A 23,932-nucleotide genomic window follows, 5' to 3' on the forward strand; every position below is an offset into this window, starting at 1 on the left:
GGCAAGTGTCAGATACACACCAAAAAGCAAATGGAAGTTTTATATCAGTGAGGATTAATTTCCCACACTTAGGATAAATAGCAGAAAGCATTGTGTAATGTTGAAAGATGCTTAACTATTACAGCAACAAATATACAGAACACTTTGTTGTAATATCAACTTGACAAGGATATAATTGGAACTGAATTTCTTTGGTTAAGAATGTTGTTGGTAGCACTTTTATTTTCCAAAATAAGAAAATTAACTTAATGTTTATGCAATTTTGGCACGAAGAAATACAATTCTGGAAAAACTAGAAAAAAGAAAGTCAAATGTTTCTTTTATATGTTGATCTCTTATTTTCAATGCAATGAAGTTTTCACCAGGGTTGTCTACTTTGTGTTTGTATTCAGGATTTATACTGAACTGCCAGCTGTAATTTTTTTCCTTTTGTTAAAAAGTTATTAATTTCATATAATATTACTCACTTGAGGAAAATGCTAATACTGAACGGTGTTAGTATAATATATAGAGTAGTATCTCATGCCTGCTGATCAGTGATCTCAGTACTTAAAGGAATTGAATGTGTATTATGCATCTTTGGATTATTTCAGTTTTCCAAGTGCTGCATGAAACCCTCACATGCCTAACTTTAAGCTCAGAATAGAATATTTTGACCATTTTGATTTTCTGCTTGCAGATATAGATTTTTTTTTTTTTCCTATCCTTATCCTTCTATCTAACCTTAATAGAAATGCATCGTGTCTACAATAATCTTAGCAGTTTTAAATTGGCCTGTATGTGAAACCGTTGCCTTCTTTTTAGCATAATCTCTGGAGAAAATGGAAACTACACAGTCATGTATGCGCTTAAGCATGTGTATATACAAGGGAAAGGAGGATCCCACTTAACAGTTTTTGAACTCAGAGGTGAACTTTAACAGTTTCACAGAGGAGCAGAAGTTTCCAAAGGCTTAAATCCCTACAAGACTTATGAAAATAAGAAATAGGAGGAGAGGAAGAGGGAGACAGACAGAGATGGAGACTTTCTTCTTTGCACTCCCCTTTTAATTAGACATCAGAGTCCATGTTGGTGACCAGGCGTAAGAGAGTTGTAGGAAACTGGGCTTCATGAATTCTGCTGCTCATGGCATGGCTTGTTTGTTTACCTCTTTTTATTGTAATTGCCCAGCAACCAAGGGAGGGAAAAAAACCCAGTAAAGATTATTAGTCAGTTTGTATTCTGTCAGTGAAATGTTGGAAAGTTGCATGCACTATTTGTAATGTGAGATTCGTATCATAATGATCTTTTTGTTTGGGAAGGGAAGCTTGAATAAATAGTAGAAGGCACAAAGTATGCATACATGGGAATGCATACTTTTCTGTCATTGCTCAGCAAGGCATAATAAAGGTGTTTTGTGGTTTTTGTTTGTGGGTTGTTTTGGGTTTTTTTGTTTTTTGTTTTTTGTTTCTGGCTGAAAAACTGTACTGAATACTAAGAGCCAGTAGATGAGAAAAGGGTCAGTTTTTCAGGTAGAATTTGAATGGTGGTTCTGTAGAGGCTTATGTGAACACCTCACAGATAGCGAAAAGCAGTTACACTGACAAAAATAAATATTTTTTTAAAATTAGTTTAGCATTAAGCAATGATTTGACTGCTCTGATGAGCAAGAGTGGGACATCCTAGGACATGAAGATATTTTTGTGAGGTTTCAAAGTAATTTCACTCTGTTACTATTTTTCTTCTGACTTCTCAGCACTCTATTCCCAGTCTGTGTTTTAGCATGCACAGTGGTTATATAGTTTGAGGTATGTTCTATCTAGCCACTGTTAGAATTATTGATTTGTGTTAAAGGACAGTTGGACATTACCTGAAATGATTCTCATACCAAATACATCGTCATACCGAATTTCTTAAAGGAAAATAAGTTTGTAAATAAATATTATTAGACTGTTGCCTGAGATTGTCAGTGGAGTCTTGGGGAGTTAGCTGCCTGGGTTCCATAGGGGCCTTGAAAAATTATCAGTCTCCTTTTTTAGTAGAAGCTTTATAATTTAGGAGTTTTATAGCAGTGTGACAGTGAAAGATAAAAAGTAGTTTATTGGAATCATGCAGTTGCATATGTGTTGTATTTTAAATTACCAAGTAGCCTTCCATTTCTTAATGTACACTTAAGATTTTTGCTATGAAGGATAAAGAGCCACAAAAACTGAAGTATGCCACAGGAAGGATGAAAGAATTGAGGACATCACTCATGTCCTAGATTCTCACATTGAGAGGGAACTTTTTAGTGAGACTGCTCATGGCATTCTAGGAAATGGCCTAAATTCACTTCTGTACATTCCTTTTTGTAAAGAAAGTGGAGGGGGGGGAAAAGGCAAAGCCAGAAGTCCAGCACACTCTGCTAAATCTGTTCTGGAAAAGAAAATTCTTTCTGTCCCAACTTTGTCAGCTGGTATAACTGGAGCATATGAGTTAGACCTTCTCACTGGGGATCTCAGAGATTTTTCTATACCACTAAAAGCACTCTTTTGTTTCCTGCCATTAACAGTATCCAAAAAAAGATGTAAAGAATGAAAAGCAAACAAAAGAACACTTTCCAAAAGCCAAATTACATTCTGGGGAGGGAGTGGTGCTGTGGCACCTCTCCCGGACATGTTTCAGAAGTGTTGAAGATGCCTCAAGGCATTAGAGTAACATAAGTACTGTGTAATATGAATTCAGGAATGGTGGTCACACCTCTGCTCCTTCCCTCTTGACAATAGGAACAAATTCAGCACCCAGAGCTTCATATTAGAACCTCGTATTTCCATCTCCCCCATCATGCTGTCATAAAATCCCTGACACAATTTGTAAATTTCTTTTGTAAAAAAATTTGGATTTATCATCCCTATTGGACTGCTGGGAAGATAGTCCTGTTGCTTCATTCTTCCAGTATTTAGAACCCGGCTATTAATTTCTAGACAGAACTGATAAATGCCCATTAGTTCTGTAACTGCACAGTACTGAAAGAAAGAAATGCCCATTGGGACACCTTTGAAGTGTAATGTCCCATGGATCAGAGTTACCCAAGTAATTGAATGTAACTGAGGTGAGAATTAGGTTTGAGTCCCACCAGTGTCTGACTTACACAGTATAAGTACAGATCTTTCATACAGTCTTCTGCCAACATCTCAACAGATTTTCTTAAATTCTCGGCCTAACTCCCACCAATGCCCTTCCTCCTCAACATTACATGGTGCGAGTTCCTTCCTTCCTGGCTCAGGTAACTTTCTCTAGGTCGTTCCTAACTCCTGGGAAAGGTCTTGTACCCAAATTTTCTGCAGTATTTCTCTGCTGTCACTGCTGTGCAGTCTATCTCTTGTGACAGCTTCTCCTTCATCTTTCTGCTTATTCCTCAGATACCTTCACGTTTATCTTTTCCATCTATCCGGAGGACGAAAAAAACCTGTTCTTATTTTCTCTTAGAAAAGCTTCAACAAGATGAAATTTTGTATGGGAAATTGCAGCATCCTCAGAAATAGATCTGTCCTTTTTTGAGTTCTAAGTGGGTTTCCATGGTAACTAAATTTGGGTGGTCATACTTACTTGCTGGATGCTTTCTTGCCCCTTGCATTACCTTCTCGTTCACGCAGAAATACTGGTGGTTGCAGGGTTACATCATGTTTAGGAGAGTTGATTCAACAGAAATTATCCCCACCCCGTGCTAGATTTTCATGGGATGGGAATAGTTCTGGGAAGCTGAAGGTGGGAGGAGGAGAGTTGAACGTGCAGCAGACTGAACTCAATGCATAAGGTGGAAAGGAGTGTGTCCCATTCTGCCATCTGGTTGCCCTATATAGAGTAAATACCTGCCTTATATTCAGTTTTCTTTCAGTGAGTCTCCTATCTCTGATGTATTATTCTCTTTGCATTTGTTGTCTCATTTTCATTTTGGGTGAATTTTTCTTCATGACTTTTCAGTCTCCTATTATTTATTATAGCTACCTGCCTTTTGAACTGTTCAAGCCCTAGCTGTCCAGGTTCCTGCACTCAGAATGCTGTTCTTTTCTGTACAAAGACTCATTTTAATTACAACATAGTAATCCTGGACTCTTCTTTTAGTTGATTTACCTCCCAGCTCCCTGCAGATTAGAATTTTCCTCATCTGGTTAAAATGCCATAGATACTTCTTGTTTCTAATACTTTTTGTTTCTAATTCTTTTTCTCATCTCTGTGCATCTCTTTTGTTCCCTACGGTAAGGGCACTTTTTCTGTAGCTTTTGTTATAAGGAATATCTATGTCTTTTGTAAGGAAGATCTATGTCTTCCATTGTAAGGAGTATCTTAGGGTTTTTTTCTCTCTGCTTTTCTCTAAGATTTGAAAATAAACTTTATCCCATACTTATTCCTTTATTTATGTCGTCCTTTGTAGCTCCTGCCTTGTTCTGTCATCACAGCTAGCTGTTTGGGTAATATAGGTCAGAATAGTGCATGTACAAAGTAAAACTGCACTGAATGCTGTAATACTGAATAGGCGACATGGCAACGGACAGGTTTGCTTCTTCCTGTTGCCACCTAGCTTCTTAATAGGCAGCACATTTTCATGACTACCTCTTTATAAGCCAAAATATGCATGCTCAACTGCTAAAGGTCTGTTTGCTTATTGATTTTTATTCTTTATGTAATGATAATAGATTTTTAGTGCTGAAAAGAAATGCTGTGAGAGGCATAGTCTTGTTTGCATACTATCTGATACTTTGTCTAGAAGCAGCAGAGCTCAAGTGCAGCATAAAGTGGAGATGGCTTGACAAGAGCTATACTGGGAAAAGAACAAGAGATGCTAAACCAGTGCAACTTTACATTAAAGAGGATATGCATAGTCTCCCCTTGGTCTGTAGTGGGCATGAGTTTAGCATTTTGCAGCAGTAAAAGAGTATGGAACTTCTTGATTATGTGTGCTCAGAACAGGTTTGGGATGAGAAGTCCCTATAAATGATGCCTCAAAAGACTTATACTGTAGGATGCCCCAAGTATTTTGGCCAAGGTAGCACCCAGTGTGAGACTGGTGCTTCCATCCAACAGTGCTTCAGCATTAAATGATAGAGTTAAAATTTTGTTGTTTATATAAATGGACTAACATGAACTACAGTAGTTTCTAAGGGATTGGGTTTTCATTGCAAAATAATGTAATATATAAGGATTTACGTAGAAGACTGCTTGTCTTCATTTGAGCCCCTGGAATCAACACAGGAACAATTGATGATAGTGATTAATAAAATATCAAATGTTTTCTTATTTAATCAACATGCTTTTTTAAAAAAAAATTTTTCTCTCCTTAATTTCATCCCTGGAATAAGAATCCCTCTTTATTTTTTTAAAAAAAGAAAGTAGTTTTGTAACTATTGAAACTTTACAGAGCAAGTTGAACACATGAATTACAAGTACAGAAATAAACGTTAAACCAGCTACAAATGTAGGTGTTTGAGAAACCTCAATTAATAGAAAAAAATCATGGGTCATGGAAGGGAAATTGTCTTGATGTTCTTGATAACCTGTTTAGAATTAAGATCACTTGGGAATGGCAGTCCAATAGCTTACTGGGAAAAGTTGCAATGCATGAGCAATGCAAATGTGCTGCTCATTTTTTAATTTGATCATAATAATTATTGAAGTCACAAATCTACTTGAATCAGGTACATGTTCTGATTTGGACACTCTTCCTGTAGTTTCAGTGACTTACTTCACCTTAACTGTTTCTATTGCGATAGCTGCAATCTCCATAATTTTGTTAACAGTTAAAGTATTTTGGTCAAGTTAGCACCCAGCGTGAGACTAGTGCCTCCATTCAGCAATGCTTCAGCATGAAATGATAAAGTTAAAATGTTGTGTTTTATGTAAGTGTACTAACATGAACTACAGTTGCTTCCAAGCAAATTAATGTTTTCATTGCAAATTAATGAAGTGATAATTGTACATTGCAACTTCTAGGTGAAGAACACAGTAGTGGTGCTACCTTTATCATGCAATTCATACACCTACATTCAACTGTCCGTGTAAGCATGTTGCATAAGAATCTTCTGGAAAAAAAAAATGCAGTGAGACTTGTTCAGAAAAATAACATCTGGTGCAGAGATGTTTTAAATTCTGAAAGTTCCTGGTTTTGTTTCTATCTCCCACTGGACATGTAAAATATGTTGAACTGATTAGAAATTATATGGAAAAGATAATAAATAGATCGTTTATGAATCAGTGTGAGGTTCTGTAAATGTCCATAAAATTATGTTTCATGATATAATCTTACCTACTTTCATACAGTTGTTGCCACTGAATTTTTATTTGTCCAGGTAAGACCTGTAGTTAAATAGGTACATCCAGCTTTATAGGAGGCAATTATGACATCTGAATGGCTTCTTGCAACAGTATTAGATTATCAGCTCAAGTTCTGTATTTGTACAAGGACATCTGTCAGAGGAGGGTCCTCCACTCCATTTTGGGAACTTGGCAGAGACTGGGAGTCAGGGTCCAGCTGCCTCTTATACATGCAAGAGCTTGTCCTTTGTGCTGCCACGTGGCACCCAGCTCTCCTGTGGCCACGAGCTCTAGCGTAGTAACTCTGACTCAGAAAATTCCCATACTGCTGGCTCTTTTTGGCAATGTAGCACTTAATGGCTTGCTGCAGCATTTCAGCTGTGTTTTCAGATTGTGTTTTTAACTCTGTTGAACTAGTCAGGATGAGATAAAACTTGTGTGTAGTCAGATCTGTAAAGTGAACTAAAATAAACTTTGTTTCAATTAAAGAAAGAGTATTTATACTGCCTTTATCTACTGGTTTAATAACATGATTTAAAATCATATCTTCAGTGGTGCGTGGACAATTTCATTGTGCAGACCAGCACTTAGTCATATCAAAACTTCCTTAAGTCAGTGGGTTGGGACTGAGAACTCTCAGATGTTACTCTGATGTAGCCACTTTTTTTTTTTTTCTTTTCTTTCTTTGTATGTGTTCGTGTGTGATGCATGTATTGTAAAACCAGGAAACTATAAAGACAGTTAACACTTCTGCACCTCAGTTTCTTTGTCAATATAGTGGAAGTAGTACTCGCCTCTCCTAACGTTTGCTCTGCAGTACACTAAGGTCCTGCAGCTAAAGGTGCTTATGTAAAATGAGTAGTTGTTAGACTGAGATCTTAAATATAACATCGATGTGACTTGATTTTTGAGGGAAGACATTTTTCTGGTAGAAGTTCTTCTTTGTCTACCTCCCCCAAGAGTGGCAGTGATTTCTCACAGCATACTTAATTCTGTCTACTTAACATCTCCAGTTTTTGTACCATACAGCAGCTCTGTTTGAAGCTCTGCTGCTCCCCAGCTGCACAGCATCTGGTTGTGTGGGGCAGCATTTTTTTTTGCAGAGGCTGTGTATGTGGCTGACAGCGAAGCAAGGGTTTCTGTAGGTGATGTGCTACTGTATGCTCTCTTAGTATGTGCTTCATTATCACGATAGGGGTCTACCTTGATTGTGTAATTAACTTTAAAGCATAGCACAGAAGATGATAAGGCTCAGGGGGATCTTACGATTGTGCATAAATGCCTGATGGCAGAGTGTAGAGAATACAGAGCCATACTCTTCTCTCTGGTGCCCAGTGAAAGGCCAAGAGGTAATGGATACAGCCAAAACTACAGACAATTCCGTTTAATCGTTAAGAAACAACCTTTTTACTCTGAATACAATGAAACACTGACAAAGGCTGCCCATAGGGGCTGTGAAGTCTCCATCCTTGGAGATATTCAAAAACTTGACTGTACAGGATCCTGAGGAACCTGCTCTGGCTGACCCTGGAAGGGTTTCTTTCAACTTCAGTGGTGGTGTGATTCTGTAACAGGTATTGTTCATTGTAATGCATTTTAATTATAGCACGTTAGTAGTGAGGGTTTTCATTTTGTATTTTAAAACTTGGAACATAGAACAGCTGCAGTTTTTGTGTGGATAAAAGACAAAGAATTATGACCTTAACAACAAAACAAAACAAAATTGGTCCTAGTCATCCATTCAGGGAGAAAGTTACTTAAGTTACTTAGTTGTGTATGGTAGATGACTAACAGTAAATATTTACCCCTGTAGATTTTTTTTTTTTCAGTGATTGGTAAATATTCCTCTCCAATAAGTAAGTGTGACTTCAGAAATCAGTAGCACTGGTACAGGAGTAATTCACAAATAGGAAACCCATTCCTTTGCTGTCTGCGTCAAGTAAGTTTGTCAGCAGATGAGTGACGTAAATATAAATGACGACTATATATTCTTCCCAAACCATTTTAGCATCATAGCCTGTATAGTCCACAGAACAATTAAGTAACAAGATATTTATGGTAAATTGGCAGTAATTTTTAATAACCCTGGAAACTGGGCTAAGCTTGCCTGTTTGTCAGGAGGACATATATCCCAAGCAAAATCAATTGTCATGCTTTGAATAAATTTTAAATTGTAACATTTTATTATTACTATATAGAATTTCAGTGGGAGACATTGCCTTTTGTTTTTAAGATTTTAAATCTTGTTTAATCTTTGAAAGACAACTTTATTCTAACAGTGAAAATGTGGTGTTGTCCTAGCAAATCTTGTCTGTTTGAAGTGAGTGCAGTTATTAATACATGTTGGGATCATGACTGAAAGGACAACACTGCATATAATTTAAGACATCATGGGTTTTTAATAATAAACACCTGTAACTTCTCTTTCATGCCATCTTGAAATAACTTGGTAAAACCTGACTTATTAATGGTGAATTCGTCTTCATTGAAGATATTTATATGTTTCAATAGGAAAAAAGTAAGTGCAAGTTTGACCAGACTTTATTGTCTATTTTATAGTGATGTGAAGCAAAGTGATTTTTGCTTTTTCACAGCTTTTGTCTTTAAATATGTTTTTTATTGGTATAAACATTAATCTTAAAACATTTCCTTTTTTCTTTTTTCTTTTTTTTTTTTTTTTTCCAGTGGGAAGAGATTAGTGGTGTCGATGAGCATTATACTCCAATCAGAACTTACCAAGTGTGCAATGTTATGGATCACAGTCAGAATAACTGGCTGCGAACAAACTGGATTCCACGCAATTCGGCTCAGAAGATATATGTGGAGCTCAAGTTTACCTTGAGGGACTGTAATAGTATCCCTCTAGTTCTGGGCACTTGCAAAGAGACCTTCAATCTGTATTATATGGAGTCTGATGATGACCATTTGGTAAAGTTCAGAGAGCATCAGTTTACAAAGATTGATACCATTGCGGCTGATGAGAGCTTCACCCAAATGGATCTTGGGGACCGAATTCTCAAGCTGAATACAGAAGTCCGCGAGGTGGGGCCTGTCAGCAGGAAAGGCTTTTATTTGGCTTTTCAAGATGTAGGTGCGTGTGTTGCCTTAGTCTCAGTGCGAGTGTACTTCAAAAAGTGCCCTTTCACTGTCAAGAACCTCGCCATGTTTCCAGATACAGTACCCATGGACTCCCAGTCACTGGTGGAGGTGCGGGGTTCTTGTGTCAATCATTCCAAGGAGGAAGAGCCACCCAAGATGTATTGCAGTACAGAAGGAGAATGGCTAGTGCCCATAGGGAAGTGCTTATGTAATGCTGGCTATGAAGAAAGAGGCTTTGCGTGCCAAGGTAACAATGCCCTCCATGTTCATAGTTCAATTATTAACAGGGGCTTCTCTTTACATCCCTGCTCTGTGTATTGGGTCATGTTAATTTTCTCCAAATTCTTGAGAGAAATCAATTAGTTGATAAAGTCACCATGAAAATGGTATTTATTTAATCTGTGTAAATAATGTAAATTGCCAAAAATATTTCATAAGGGTCAACAATTAATTTTTAGTTAATACAGTTTGTAGCAAATCTAGCCTCTCTAGCCACTCTTGGACTTCTTTTAGTAGATTATAGTTTTCTCAAATGCATTGTTTGTGTCAAAATACTTGATTTTTTTGTGCCTTTTTTTTTTTAACTTTATGGCTTGATGTATAATAATTGCTACTGAGTTGTGTTGATGAATTGATATTGGTCAGAAAAAACCAGGATTGTTTCAGGTAGCATAGTTCCTAATTGCAGATACATTTGGAACATTAATATTTGAACTTCGCAATTGCATTTGCATGAATACTCATGTATTTAATTCAAAATAATTTCCTCAAACTTTTGGTTTCTGCAATCTGTGGTTATGTGAATGCTCCCAAGAACAAGACTTCACCAGGGATTCTGAGTTTTTCCACAAATGGTCTTTTAAACATTAGACAAATACATATTATATTTACCTAATTTTAATATCAACCAAAATGCTGGTGGGCTACATTTTGCTTTTTATAGAAGTACATTTCGAAGTTTTATGCTAATTGAATCTTAAACTTCTTTTCTTTTCACAGAGTGCCTTAAAGGGTGCTGGCTGTGGCAAAGGGTCTTTCATTAAATAAGTAAAAGTTAACCAATAAAATCTAGAAATACCATGGATGGAAGGAGTAATAGCTGAGATATTTACTGTGGGGTGTGTTTGTGTATATGTGCATATGCACGTATCCATAAGAAAAGAAATTTAAAGTATTCTGAACCTGAATGAGAGAGTGCCTGTTCCTTTCTTATCAGTCCTACAGCAATCTGTGTCAAACAACTAAGTCCTGGGGAGCTACTAGGAGCCCACCAAACCAGAGCCAGGTAGTTGTGAGAACTGTTGCTCTAATTAAGGTGACATTTTCCTCAGAAAATGCCAGGGAGGTGTGGGAGGAAAGGGATAAGAATGCGTTTTGTTTGGTTAAGTAGAATTTAAATTGGTTTTTCCCTTAGAATGAATAAATTAGGGAGCTGAGTCTTTTGAGTATACTTTTCTGCAGTTAGATACCAATATTAAGAAAACCAAGTTAAACTCTTCTGTTAAGAGCTGAATCCAGGAGAAGATACTTTATTATTCAGAAATGCATTACCTAGGGCCTCCTATAGCTACACTTAAAAATGCTAAAATATTAGTGATACTCTTAACCACTGTATGTAGTCTTGCTAACTATAGAGCCTGTGTCCTACTAAATTGTTGAAGGCTGTTGGTTTAGAATTTCAGTTACACATGAGTATTAAAGGACAGCGCTCCAGAAAGTGTCAGACTGCAGTTGAGCAAAGGTTGAACTAAATAAAGTAAAATAAAATAAATTCTTTTATTAAAAACAGGTTCTCAAATGCTTGGGGTAGGTAAGGCACCTCCAACTGAGTTCTGCAGAGATTAGGAGTGAGTTCGCATCCATGTGCAAGTATATCATATGTGATATGGAAGGCATAAAATCAGACCATAGACTACTGTCTTTTTCTTTCTTTTTCATGTTCTCCCCCCTTTTTTTTTTGACATCCTCAACAAGTGTTGATCAAGGGAGTGATATATGGTGGAACCATTAACAATAGCAACAGGTCCTTCTGGTGTATTCTGATTTAACATATAATGTTCTTGGAAGTCATATTTATCAAATATTTTCAGTGTGATGTGGTTAAAGTGGCACTCTAAAAGCAGTCAGTAATTCAAAACCTCCCATTTGTTGGCATCAGTAACTCAGCATGAGTTGAGAAGCTCAGAAGAATTTAGTTTTGACCTTAGGCTCAAGGCTGCTCCTGCATCTTCCCTTTCCTTTTTCTTCTCTCCTTCCCTTGCTCATTTTTTTTAGGGAGTTTGGGTTTAAGGTTGAGCTTTTTGTTGTTTTGGGTTTTTTTGTCAGTAAAGGGGCAGTAGAGTCAGGATTGTAGAATCTGAAGAAGATCCAACATAATGTTGCAAGCATGGGCTGGAATGAGGGCATAACTTAGGAAAAAAACCAGTTTCGGTTGAAGTTTGAAAGAGTAACAAGTAATAGACATTATTGTCTTCCCCATAGTTGAAAACATTCAGCAATTTAGTGTCTGTCAGTACTTGATCCTATATTCAGACTGTTTCTGATTTTGTTTCGTCTTTTCTGTAATGCTGTTTTCAGAACCAATGTCATTTTGCATTAGCAGGAGATTATCACTGATGATTAGAATGAAGGACCCTAATGGTATATGATCACCCTATTTAAATTTAATTCATAACAGCATTTCTTGGAAACATAGTAAAGCACAGTCATGCCCCCAAATAATACAAATTGTACCATTTCTCACAACTGCTTCCCTTTCTCTGCATAACCAGGAAAAGTTGATTAAGGCTCAAGCCATTTTTTTATTATTGGTGTCTATGTACATATAAAAGCATACATGTTTTTATAATGTGTTTGTATCTAAACTCTGAAAAGCCAAAATTGGACTATTGGTTTTACTCAGCATATCGGTTCTTGTTGGAAAGATTATTGTTCTGTTCTGGGTCCTACCAACTGATAAGCATTTTACACGTACAGTAGTACAATACCTACTCAGGACCAATTTTGCTGTGACCATCCTTGTCCTCATTAGTGTTTTTGCGTGGAGAAATTATTTCTCAAAATTAAACTGTATAACTCACCTTGAGGAATTCTTGTCTTCATTTTATGTTAGGTTAGCAGTTCAAGTTCCTCTAGCAAAGACCTTTGTACCTGGTCAGTATTTTGGAGAGATTAGGTTTGTATAAGATAAGGTAAGATGTGTCAGGGAGCATGTCAGAAAAGCCACGCTTTCATACTTTTTTTACCCCTTAGCCAATACAGATGTTAGTTAACTAAATATGGTAATGTCATCCATTGTTATTACAGCTTTGTTAGCATTTACATCGTAGTGATCCTATTTAATCTTATTGTAATATTTCATGGTTGAATAGGACTTCTTCCTCACAATGTCTTTTCTAAATTATGTCTTGGTGCCATTTTGGCCAAACAACATCTTTATATCATATTTTCTCTGAGAATTAGTGTGTTTTAATTTGTTTTAATTAGAGGAAAAAAATCAACTGGCTGGAACTGCACACTAAGCATAATGCTTTCTGATAGTCTCCATCCTGTTCCCCAGTCAACAAGGATAACTCATCTTTTCCATTTGTTCCCCATTAAACAGCCATAGTAAATCAGACCAGAGATTTGTCTGCCATGGTATTCTTTCTCTGACAGTGGCTAACAGCAGATTCCTTAGGAAAAGTATAAGAAACTGTATAAATTGGTGCTTTACTGGGTATACTTTTCATCTTCTGTTAGTCTGCTGTTGACTTTATAAGATATACTTAAGGTACATCTTATAAGAACAACTATGTAGAATAGGAATCAATGACCTATCACCTGTTAATTTGTCTATTTTTGACTCATATTTTTAGTCTCTATAAGTTTTTATGGCAATGAATACCATATCTTGTCTTGTATGTCAAACATATCTTTTTGTTGTGTTTAAGCCTTCTGTTGTAAGTCGGTTGGAGAAGGTTTTCCATGTCCTATAGTGAGAAAATAATACCTCCTGCTCCCTTCTCAGCTTCTTTATTAACAGTTTTCAAGGTCTCTTTCACATCTAATATCTCATCTCTAATACCTGATTTCCCAACTCTCCCTCTCTGCTAGTGCCTTCTTATTTGGAAGACAGGCTAATTGCTCCATACCTCAATGCATGCTTTTTGACTGTATCTGTACATACTCAAAGTAAACAATGTGATTTTTATGAAAAGGGCAATGAGGCTTGCATGAACTAATTCAGTTGCAAGTACACTAGGAGATTTTACAGTGGCATAGTGTTTGTAGCAGTCCAAAAATCAATAAAAAAAAAGGAGCATTCACATCACCTGCCCAGTGAGTGATATTTTTTTTTTTTTTTTTTTTTTATGTGGAGAAACTAGGCTCAGTTTTGTTTCGAATGCTACAGAGAGAAAATAGATCTCACAATGTGAAGGTTGGTTAGTTGGGGTAATAGTTTCAAAATACATGGAAAAAAGTAGGATAAATGTTAGAAAAAATGTTTTTAGTTCTGTAATGATCTAGAAGTCTCTTCGGAGAGATAATGGAAGCCTCATTTCAGGAGTTGTTTTTTAAAAATGCGGTAACGGATGATAAAGGAAGTCCTGCACTGGCAGGCTTGGACTAATAAATCTCTTCCATCCTGAATGTGTCTATTCTGTTGTTGGTTTATTTCATGCACTTCAGAAAGACTAGCTGGACATGGAGAACAGTAGTTTTCATTATGATATACTTAATTAGCAAGCATGCAGTGTGCCATTGTTTATCTATGTGGGTCTACAAGTGAGCTTGAATGTTCTTTTGAATTTTTCCAACAGGTGACCCTTTAGACCAAAACCAAACTTTGTGGCTCCATTTATCAAATGGAAAATTAAATCGGTGGGCCTGAACAGAATGTCTCAAAAAGCACAGAATTAAATTTTCTGCATGCTACCATTTCAAAGTGTAGTTCTAAATTCTAGCTGCTGGAATTGAGTAAGTCTGAATTGTAAATTTACTATGTAATACTATGTAATAAAATTGTAAGTTTTAACCACAAGTGACTGACACAATTTTCTATAACAAAGCCAGAAGAAAAAAGAAACTATAATCCAACAGTCCTTCCTTATGTATATATGATTTTTAGCTATTAATCAGGTGTACTGAGTGGGAGAAAAGGGAGTAAGGGGTAAGGGAGGAAGAGGTAAAGTTCACCCACTGTGCCTGGTTATTGCAAATATGACTTCACAAAATTTCCCCTAACACTAAATTATTCAGTGCTTCAAGTTGTATAGTGAGCATATCCTAAATCATATTTCTCTCTGAGTTTATGGAGATATGAAAGGAATGCCATCTGTGACTGCTAAATCTGAACCATCTCATATATTGCTTAATTCTTTCACTAGAATGAATGCTATACTCGAGATAAAAATATGTAAACCATCATTAATACTAAGGATGAAAAACATTTCCTAGATTTCTTTTTTTTTCCTATGCTTTAAATAACCATTTTGTCTCTGCATAGGTAAATATACTTTTTGCCTGCTTATATCAATAGATAAAAGGTAACTTTACATATAAAGAAAAAAGTTTTCTGTGAGTAACTACTCAACTTTGTGCAAGTGAAAACAGACGGAATGCACACATGCTTGCTGGAACTGCAAAACTGGTAACATCTCAGATGTGTTTCTTACACTACAAAAGTGTGTGGTTTTAACTCTTAGGCTTCTATAGGAACAATTACATTTAATAAAACGTAGGAATGATGAACATATGAAGATAACAACAGAACTATTAAAGAGAATTTCCTTTTACATCAACTCTGAAAAAGCTAGGGATTCACATTTTTTTAAAGCAGAGGTTTGGGGTGTATGTTTTTTTTCCTTTGTTTTGAAATATTGTTTTGATTTTAAAAAGCAAGAGGGATGATTTTTAAGAGACTCCATCTTTCAAGCTAGTAAACTAAAATGTCAACTGCTATAAATTATGAATCACTTTATTTGTAAAATATTCATTGTTTTTATCCACTTTATATTCTATAAGTACATAAACAGAGCACACAATGACGGATTTACGTTCCTGCTTAGAATTTATTTAACTCTTACAAAAGTTATATCAGAGATATCCAGATGAGTTTTCATAGGGGAAGAATTATATTGCACTGAATACTTTGGAAAGATCACAGCCAACTTTTTACGTAATGTTTTCTGACTATTAGAAAATTTGAAAATATTTTCCAGTTTGTACATCAGAAGCAGTAGATTTAAAAGGCAAGTTTTTAAGGCAAAATTTCTTGGGCATGATCTTATGGTTTGCAAGCACATTTGTCACACATCCTAAAGCAGTAAAAATTAAAAAGAAATGTTCTGAAATTAACAGAAAATTTTTTTCGGTATGACAATATACAGATTCTCTAGTCGGAACAGTGCTGTTTCGATGCTCTGTAGTTACTTGAGAGAATCTTTACTAAATTTCCTGGACATTGTGATAGAAATATTTGAACCAAAACATGATTATAAATATTTCTATTAATTTTTTAATGTTCAGTGATTAGGAACCTAGTGCTGGTGTTCTTTAAAGAAGATTACTAATACATCTGTCCAAGTGGTTCAGTACTACAGTGTCAACATATGACATGATGAGGTAATTCAGAATTGAATTTCTGTATTTGAAACTAGTTGGGAAATTGAAAGGTTCACTCAGAAAAGGGAATATTTGCAAAAGTGTTAATGACTCGCGAAATGTATCTTAATAGTTACCCTGCATGTTCAATCCAGATGTTACCAATTTAGAGGTGGTGCTTGCTATGCCACATTGTGCATCTTTTGGCAATTTCTGTCTTGTCCCCCTCACCTGCTTTTCAAGCAACAAAAAGACATTCCCACCCTGCCCAGATCCCAGCAAGAGAACTCAACAAATCCCCCCTGAATTAGTGGAATAGACTGGGTATTGACCCAGACTCTACAGTTTAACAAGTATGTGTGTCGCATTTGCTTCCTCTGTTCAATTTAGAAATTTTCGCCTTAGTTCTCTGACATGTATGTTCCAGACCACTACTGTTGAACTTTTGTACAGGATTTTACTGCAAATATCTTCTGGATTTCTGTCACAGAGAATCCTAAGGGATCTTGCTGGCATTTCCTTAACCTTTTCATTTTAATGGCTTTGCTTCTTTGGAGGCTTTCTAAAGATTAAAAACTAAATTAATAGTATCATCCTGAGCTTGTTTCGCTTGTACTGTCTTTGGTGACTTTCAATATGAGTTTAGCTCAGAGTTGCACAAAGATTGTATTGTCAGTGTGAATTCATTGAACATGCTTTTTCCATAGGTTTCTCTGCCACTTGCGTCTGTGTGTAGAGCTATTTGACAATCCCTTATTAGTTCCAGAGTGGAACTTACAAAGGCTAACAGGGGTTTGCATTACAACTGACAGCTGGTACTAGACTTTAATAGAGAGCAATTGTAGTGAGAGCTGTAAGTTTTGATAATGTTCAATGAAAATGCTCTTAAAGTAAGAAACATCTTGAAAGATGAGTACAAGACGACAAGAATCTTCTACATGTCTGCCGCTTCTCAGCGTGAAGCACAAGATGTTGTCAAAACATGCTGTTGGCAGATATCTAAATAACCAGTAATTGATATCAGACTTTATTGAAACACTTAGACTGCAGGAGAAGTATCAGAATTGACTGGGGTTTTTTTGGATTACAAGCTGAATAACAAGGGTTGCATTTGTAATGTCTCTTTTTCTTTGCATTTGAAATTGCACTTTTACTCCTGATAGCACAACAGGAATGTAACAACTTGGACCTCACACACTCTTTTGAGGGAGAGAAGATGAGAAGTTCATTGCTTAGAATTTGTTTGTAGCTTCAGCTTTAAGTACCTGCCTGCCTTGGATACCCTGACAATTGTTGTATCTATTGTGCTAAGGCAGAAATAGACCTAAACAATGACAAATCCTTCAAAGGTCAAGGAGGCGAACTATTTCACTGTCATGAATCTGTGGGTTCAGTGGTTGTCTACTGTAAGGTTAAAATTTGATGTGATAATTTAGAACAGCTGCTCTTTGACAGAAAGATTCACTTTCAACAAGGGAAGAAAAAGCCATATGGTAAAAGTTGACACCATGCCAGGCCTGAATAACTGCAGAAGTGATACAGGACAGTTCTCTTCAACAACATGGTCAAAGTAAAGCATTTTTACTTGCCTTTGATATTTCCATATACTTTTTTGAATTGTACCTTATCCTGTCATACTTACTTTGTAGTTGTTTCTTAGTATTTTTTTTTTAATTAAGAATGGTTATTAAGTGACAGAAAAAGGTTGTGGGCTTTAAAAATAACATAGTTTGCTCATAACCCTGTCCAGGCTGCTGTTTGTGCTGTAAAAACATATCAGAGTTTCATAGAATGATTGCTTCAAAATTTTCCATCAAAGTAACGTGCATTGTTAGAGGAGATGTTTAATACCTGAGTTCATATGCTTTTAGCAGAGTATTTAAGAATTCACTTAAGTCACACTGCCTTTATACAGATACTTAAATTCTGGTAAATTGAGCACATGAATAGGATGAAACCTAATGCAAGTAGTCTTTTACTGTGCTCAGCCTAAGCAGTAGTGGTCAGTTTACATGTAGGAGTAAGGTGGTTATCGGGAGTTCAGAATCCTAGGAATAATTCATTTGTCCTCCAATTTGGAGAAACCATTTTTCACAACAATTAGTTTTAGGTAAAAAATGAATAGTATCTTCTCTTTGTTTTTGTCAGAGATGTTGCATGGAAGGAGAATAACAGAAGAAATTACTTAAAAGTACCCATCCCTTAACTCTAAGAAATGCCACCAAACAAGTGATCAAAACCCCTCCAGCAATGGTGTACTTACCTCTAAGAATATATTTTTTTTCTTCCCTCCTTTTATATAATGAGCCTGGGGCCCAAAATTCTTGTTTAAGCAAGAAAAAAATTGTCTTTCATAGAAAAGAGAGAAGTTCTCCAAGCTGATTATTATAAAGCAGTAAAATATTTTGAAATGGTCATCTGTTACCCAGCTGAAGTAAGAAAAGACAAAGTTTGGCAAACATATTAAGCCAAATATTAAGCATGTTCTTTGATGTTTTGCAACTTTATACAGAGTTCACTCATACAGGATTTGACCTAACCTGAACAGTCCCTTATTCTCTCTAAGTAGTAATTCTAAGATTTAGGTATGCATGTATAGAATTGTTTTATTTAGAAATGTATTCTGTAGCAATTTTTTAATGTCAGTTTAATAGTAGGAGACTGTAGAATACAGTGAACAAGAATCTCCCCTTTGCTTTTATAGTGAATGGCGTAATGTAGTCATCATTATTATACAAAGAAATACACGCAAATTATTCAGTAGTATGTAGTACCAGTTTAACAGGGGCATCTCCAGCTGCTGTAATGTGCTTCTTTAAATTACAAAACAACTTGAATTCTCTGAAGATCTAACAGGATTTTTTTCTTACTTTGGTAATGCAATCCTAATACTGAGATGACAGGTATGGGCAGTTATTTTAACAAGCTCCTCTTCAAATCTGTTCTAGGAATTTCCAGGTTTTGCTCCCAAAAGAATAATATGGAAAACTAAAACAGGGCTGCAGGATTGTGACTTGAAGTGAAGTCAAGGTGTATTAACCATGAACATGAGATCACTGTTCCAGCTGTAAAACTGGTGTTCATCCTGAAAATAACAAAAGTTGGGAATTGGGTAGGAAGTAGAATATATTAGCAGAAGAAGCTGTTGCTCAGTAATCTCAGTTAACCACAGCTAATGAATCTTATATTTAATAAATTAATAGACCATTCATTAAGCTGCCATTTTTATGCAGTGTATGATGTCTCTTACTGCTTTGACTGTGAAGATAGGGTGTCCAGAGCTTTCACCTCAAGGCCATACGTATATGTATTTGTTAACACAGGGGATGGGATTAGAAAGACATACGATGGCTACTTGTGCATGACATTTAATAAGCAGTGACAGTCTTGTTTCTCACACTGTGTGAGGGGATGAACTGGCAGTGAAATTAACAGTAAAACGGGAATCAGCTTCTGTATCTTTTCTCTACGCACACTAACCACAGCAGATGGTGGAAGAAAGAAACCTAAAGATATTTTTTAAAAAGGGTCAGAACAGTAAAGAGAACAAGAGAAGAGAGAATGGAGGGAAAAATTTACCATGGTAAGTAAAATATACCTATGTATGTGTTTCACTGAAACCTAAATGCTGCAGTTAGTATTATTTAAATGAATAAATACAGTTTAAAAGCACTCATGAGAAAGGGAAGGATATTGATTTGAGTTCAGACAGGAGTATGATTTAATGGTGTGTTTGAAGGAAGATTAGTATTTCTGTGCAAGTTTGCTCTGTGACTAACTGCTAAAAAGATACTCAGGTTTCAGTGGGGAAAAAATGTGGTGACTGTTTGATGTCTGTATCTGGATATATGGTGGGTCTTGCATGGAATTGGCCTGCAAATAATGATAATAAAATTGTAATGATGACTGTGTTACACAGAGAGATTTAAAGCTGATCTGAACTCCAGTAAATGGGGACACAACTCCTGTGTCCCCGTTTTGGTGAGCACTGTTGAAGTTGCAGTCTAGAAAAGATTTGTTGTTTTCTCCATAGCCTTCCCCTCAGAGGAAGGCGGTGTGTAAATGGTCTCTCTGATTCTCTTCTGACCAGTGTTTTAAGAATGTTTCCTTGATGTTTCTTTATGTTGCTGAATTTTCACGAGCTAGGAGTATACACCTAGCAGTGTCTCAGAAATTATGGAAACAACTTCAAATCCAAAGGGCTTCATCTTGTTCTGAACTCAGTGGACTGTTTTTTTTCCTGGTACAGCGATTCAAAGAGCCTTCTGTCCAGTGGACTTGGCCCGGCTCTGCAGAGTACTTAGTAGAGGGACATAAGATAAAGCACTTGCCAGTGGTTGTGTATATATATTTATATATAGTTTCCCTTTGTAAGTAGGATTCAGAGGCGCAGTTTATCATCCGCATCCTTTGGGAACAGCTGCTTCATGCCATGTTCGTAGGCTGGGAGGAGGTGTGTGTGGAGAAAGGCTGTGGCACAGGAGGTCGTGAGCCCTCCCAGTCTCTGCCCTCTCTAGCCATTTGCTTACAGCAGTGAAGAAGAGGGTGTCAGGTGATGAGTCCCTGAGAGGGCTGGAGGAAGTGGGTAGTAGACGTTTTCGGACTGAATGGGAGATAATCCTTGTTTGCCCCCACACTGCAGCCATGCTACTGATCGATTCTAATCCACAAAAAATCTGAAATATGATTGTAATATGGATCGTGCTAGTTTTCACTCAGTTGGATTTCTAGTTTTACTTCTGATTCACATCTGCAGTGATAACAACATAACCTTTTAATTCTTAATCTCTTCCCTGAACAAGTAGACTCTGCTGTTGCCCCCCTCCCCCGCCAGTTAAATATTAGTATTTTAATTGTACGACACACAAAACCTGTCAAATTCAGTCGTAAAAGCAGGTGTTCAGGCACAAGTCTGTTTAGTAGAGAGTTTATTTAAACATGGATTAAGGGCTTCTTTGGAATTGAGTACATTGTTTTCCTGTGCAATAATTACTTTCCAGAGCTCATGTGTTTAAATTACTCTCTTAAAACCCAGGCATGCTATCTAGCCCAAATTCTCTTATAATTGGGGATTATCTTATAGCCTGTCAGTTATCCATCTGTTGGGAAGCTTCTTTTTCTATCTGGTAATCATAGCAGTCAAGCTTTTACCTCACACTTTCATGTTAGCTTCAGATCCCCAGATGCGCATCCACAGATTGCACGTCCACCAGGTTGAAACTATCATCCAATTTACAGGTGTTTTCTTCTTTCCATATGTCAGGAAATATTCTAATATGTTATTTATAAGTACATATGTGGGTAGTGTACTAGAGAAAAACGTCCCAGGTTATAATTCTATCAGGAGGACAGCAGAATAAAAAGCGTACTGGTTCAGTGATTTTTCATAAATTATTGCCTATGTGTAGTCTATATTGTTTTCATATCATGCTTTAAAACCTCCACTGTTGGAAGGAATTTTTTCCACTCTAATGCAGTAAATTGACTTTTGAGTTGTTGCATCTTTCATTTTTCTTTGAAACATTGGATTGGCCACAGCCTGCAATCATCTTGGGCATACTGATGCTGCTCTAAGTTGAGTTTTCTTAGGTGCTTTGGATACCCTGTTCTGCTCCTGCCTTCTACATTAATCATTCTGCTAGATTTGAGGTTTGAGGGCAGGAAGGGGATTTTTCCCTGGATTGGTTTGGTCAGGTCTATCAGATTCCTAACCCCCTTGCCCAAACACATGGAACATGAGTTTATGTTTTCATTGTACTGTGGGATACATCTGATTTTGTAGGATCATCTGGGAGACTCTGAAAAAAATTCTTTACCAGTGCTGTGAGCTAGGACTTAAGAAATGCTCTTTACATTGTAGAGATGATGTGTTTTGATACGCTTGTGGCTTTTGGTCTTTTATTACGGATTGTAAATCTGATTTGAGGTATTGCAACTTGTTGTGGTGCTTGATGATGTGCTTTGTTGACTTTCTGTGGACTGTTTCCATGAGTTGGAAATCTGGCTGTATCCAAAGGTTGATTTAAAAACAAACCAAAGGATAAATAAAATGTTGCATACTGTCTCTGCAACCAATTTAGAAATGCTTACTCTTTCTTGGATAACAGTCATGTTCTGCAGTAATCTGAGGACGTTTCTAGTTGAAGAAAAAGAAAATGTATTATTCTTTCTTTCCTATAGTAATTACGAAGAAGTTTGGAGGCAGATGAACTTGACTGTTACATACTAAAAACTTTCATACCAGGTCCCATTAGGAGTTTCCTTTATGTCAAGTTGAAAACATGAAGAGGTGTGACAATTGCAATTTTGTATAGATATTGGAAAAAAAAATGTTTATGAAGACAACTATTGGTAAAGGTATAAAACATTTTTTAGACTCCCACTGGAGAGTCATCAAGAACATGCTTGCAAGGCTTTCATAACTTCTAATAAAATGTTTCCTAAAAAATAAAGGCTTGTTTATTCTGAAGGAGTTCAACTGAAGAGTAACTAGTAAAAATGACCAATGGCTCTGTGGCTACTTTTCCCTGAGGAGCAGGGGCATGTGTGGAGAAGGCAGGAGGGGTTACGGTGCATGCTGCATGCCTCACCTGCTGCTTCAGCAGCTATTCATAACATCAAAGCATTCATTTTTTTCTTTGTTGTTGTTGACATAACTTTCTACTTCACCTTCTCATGCTGTGATGGACCTGCAGACCTTTGCACAGGCTACTTTTTTATCCATGTCTACTGTGTTCCTGTTTTGGTAAGAGAGAGAGAGAGTGGGTAGAGAAAGCCAGCTTTTCCATCTCAAATAGCTGGCAGGCTGTTTGGCTGAGGATTGATGCTGGTTGCTGGCTCTCAGTAGGAGTCGGAGGAACCCATGACAGAGACAGATGATGGCATGCTGGAGTCTGTCAGCTGAAAACGGCAGTGGCCTGAATGAGGACGAATGCTTTCCTCATCAGCAAGGCTTGCTTTCACCTTCTCTAAAGGTGGGACATGGGGAAATGCTTGCCTGATGGAGTATATGTTTTCTTTTGCCTTTACATTTTACATGCCAAGTCTAACTGCATATAGGGGTTGTTCATGCTGTCTCTGAAATCAGTTGCAAAGTTCCCATCGATTTGATTGGAACAAGCCAAGCATTTCAAACAAAAAGAAATTCTTGGACAGATGAGAGCATGTAGCTTTTTGATAAAATCCTATTCCTCTTAAATAGTAACATATCACTCTACAATTAGGCAAAGCAGTAGAATAAATCAGTTAATACATTTCTTTTCATATTTGTGAAGTACCTTAAAAATCAGATTATGAAACTGCAAAATTAGGAATGAATCAATTGTTTAGCCCATGTACCTAGTGAAGATCTTAGGCTCTGTCAGTCATTCAATTCACTTTGTATTATATTGTAATTTAAAAACAAGACAGTTGGTGTGCTAATAATATCAGTCAAGTGATATTCTTTTAGATTCCAGTTGGCCAGCCTCTACAACTAACATCAACATGAACTTATAAACATTTCAATGAAGTGCGTAACATTTGTGTGATGCTAATTTAAGTGCATGTTATCCAGTTAGAAAACCAAAGCAACTGGCCATATGATTTTACTAATAGATAAAGTCCAACTTTCAAATGATCAATTTAATAAACAAATATGTAGTTAAAGCTATCCTTTCTCAAGTATTTAATCTGAAAAGTGTCTTACAAAAAAAAAAAAAAAAACCCAAACCCAAAAACCAGTAGCTGAGCTTCACCAGCACAAATATTTGCAGTAATTGTGTATTTGTGGATGTAATTTGGTCCAGCTGAAACTTAGGTTAGAATGTAGGTAGCTATGTACATAGTGATGTTTTTACAACTCTCATTATTCAGGGTCCAATTGTGTCAGCTTTATGTGTACTGGCTAATTGTAGGAAACTTAATGGAATGTTTGTACATCAGGGCTTTTTTTAAAAAAATATTTGTGATCAAATATTGCCCACATGTGTCTAATTAA

The 23,932-nt window shown here is 36.5% G+C and overlaps 1 protein-coding gene across 1 annotated transcript in view; it reads left to right on the top strand.

Moving 5' to 3' along the window:
- The window catches only part of EPHA3 (EPH receptor A3), a 237,180-nt gene that overhangs the window by 69,989 nt on the left and 143,259 nt on the right, over nucleotides 1–23,932 (top strand). The window contains exon 3 of the mRNA XM_074900579.1: nucleotides 8,956–9,616. Coding sequence (XP_074756680.1) covers nucleotides 8,956–9,616 — 661 coding nt within the window. The remainder of the gene's footprint in view (nucleotides 1–8,955; nucleotides 9,617–23,932) is intronic.

The sequence above is a fragment of the Athene noctua genome, chromosome 1, assembly GCF_965140245.1.
Source record: "Athene noctua chromosome 1, bAthNoc1.hap1.1, whole genome shotgun sequence".
Taxonomy (NCBI): Eukaryota; Metazoa; Chordata; class Aves; order Strigiformes; family Strigidae; genus Athene; species Athene noctua.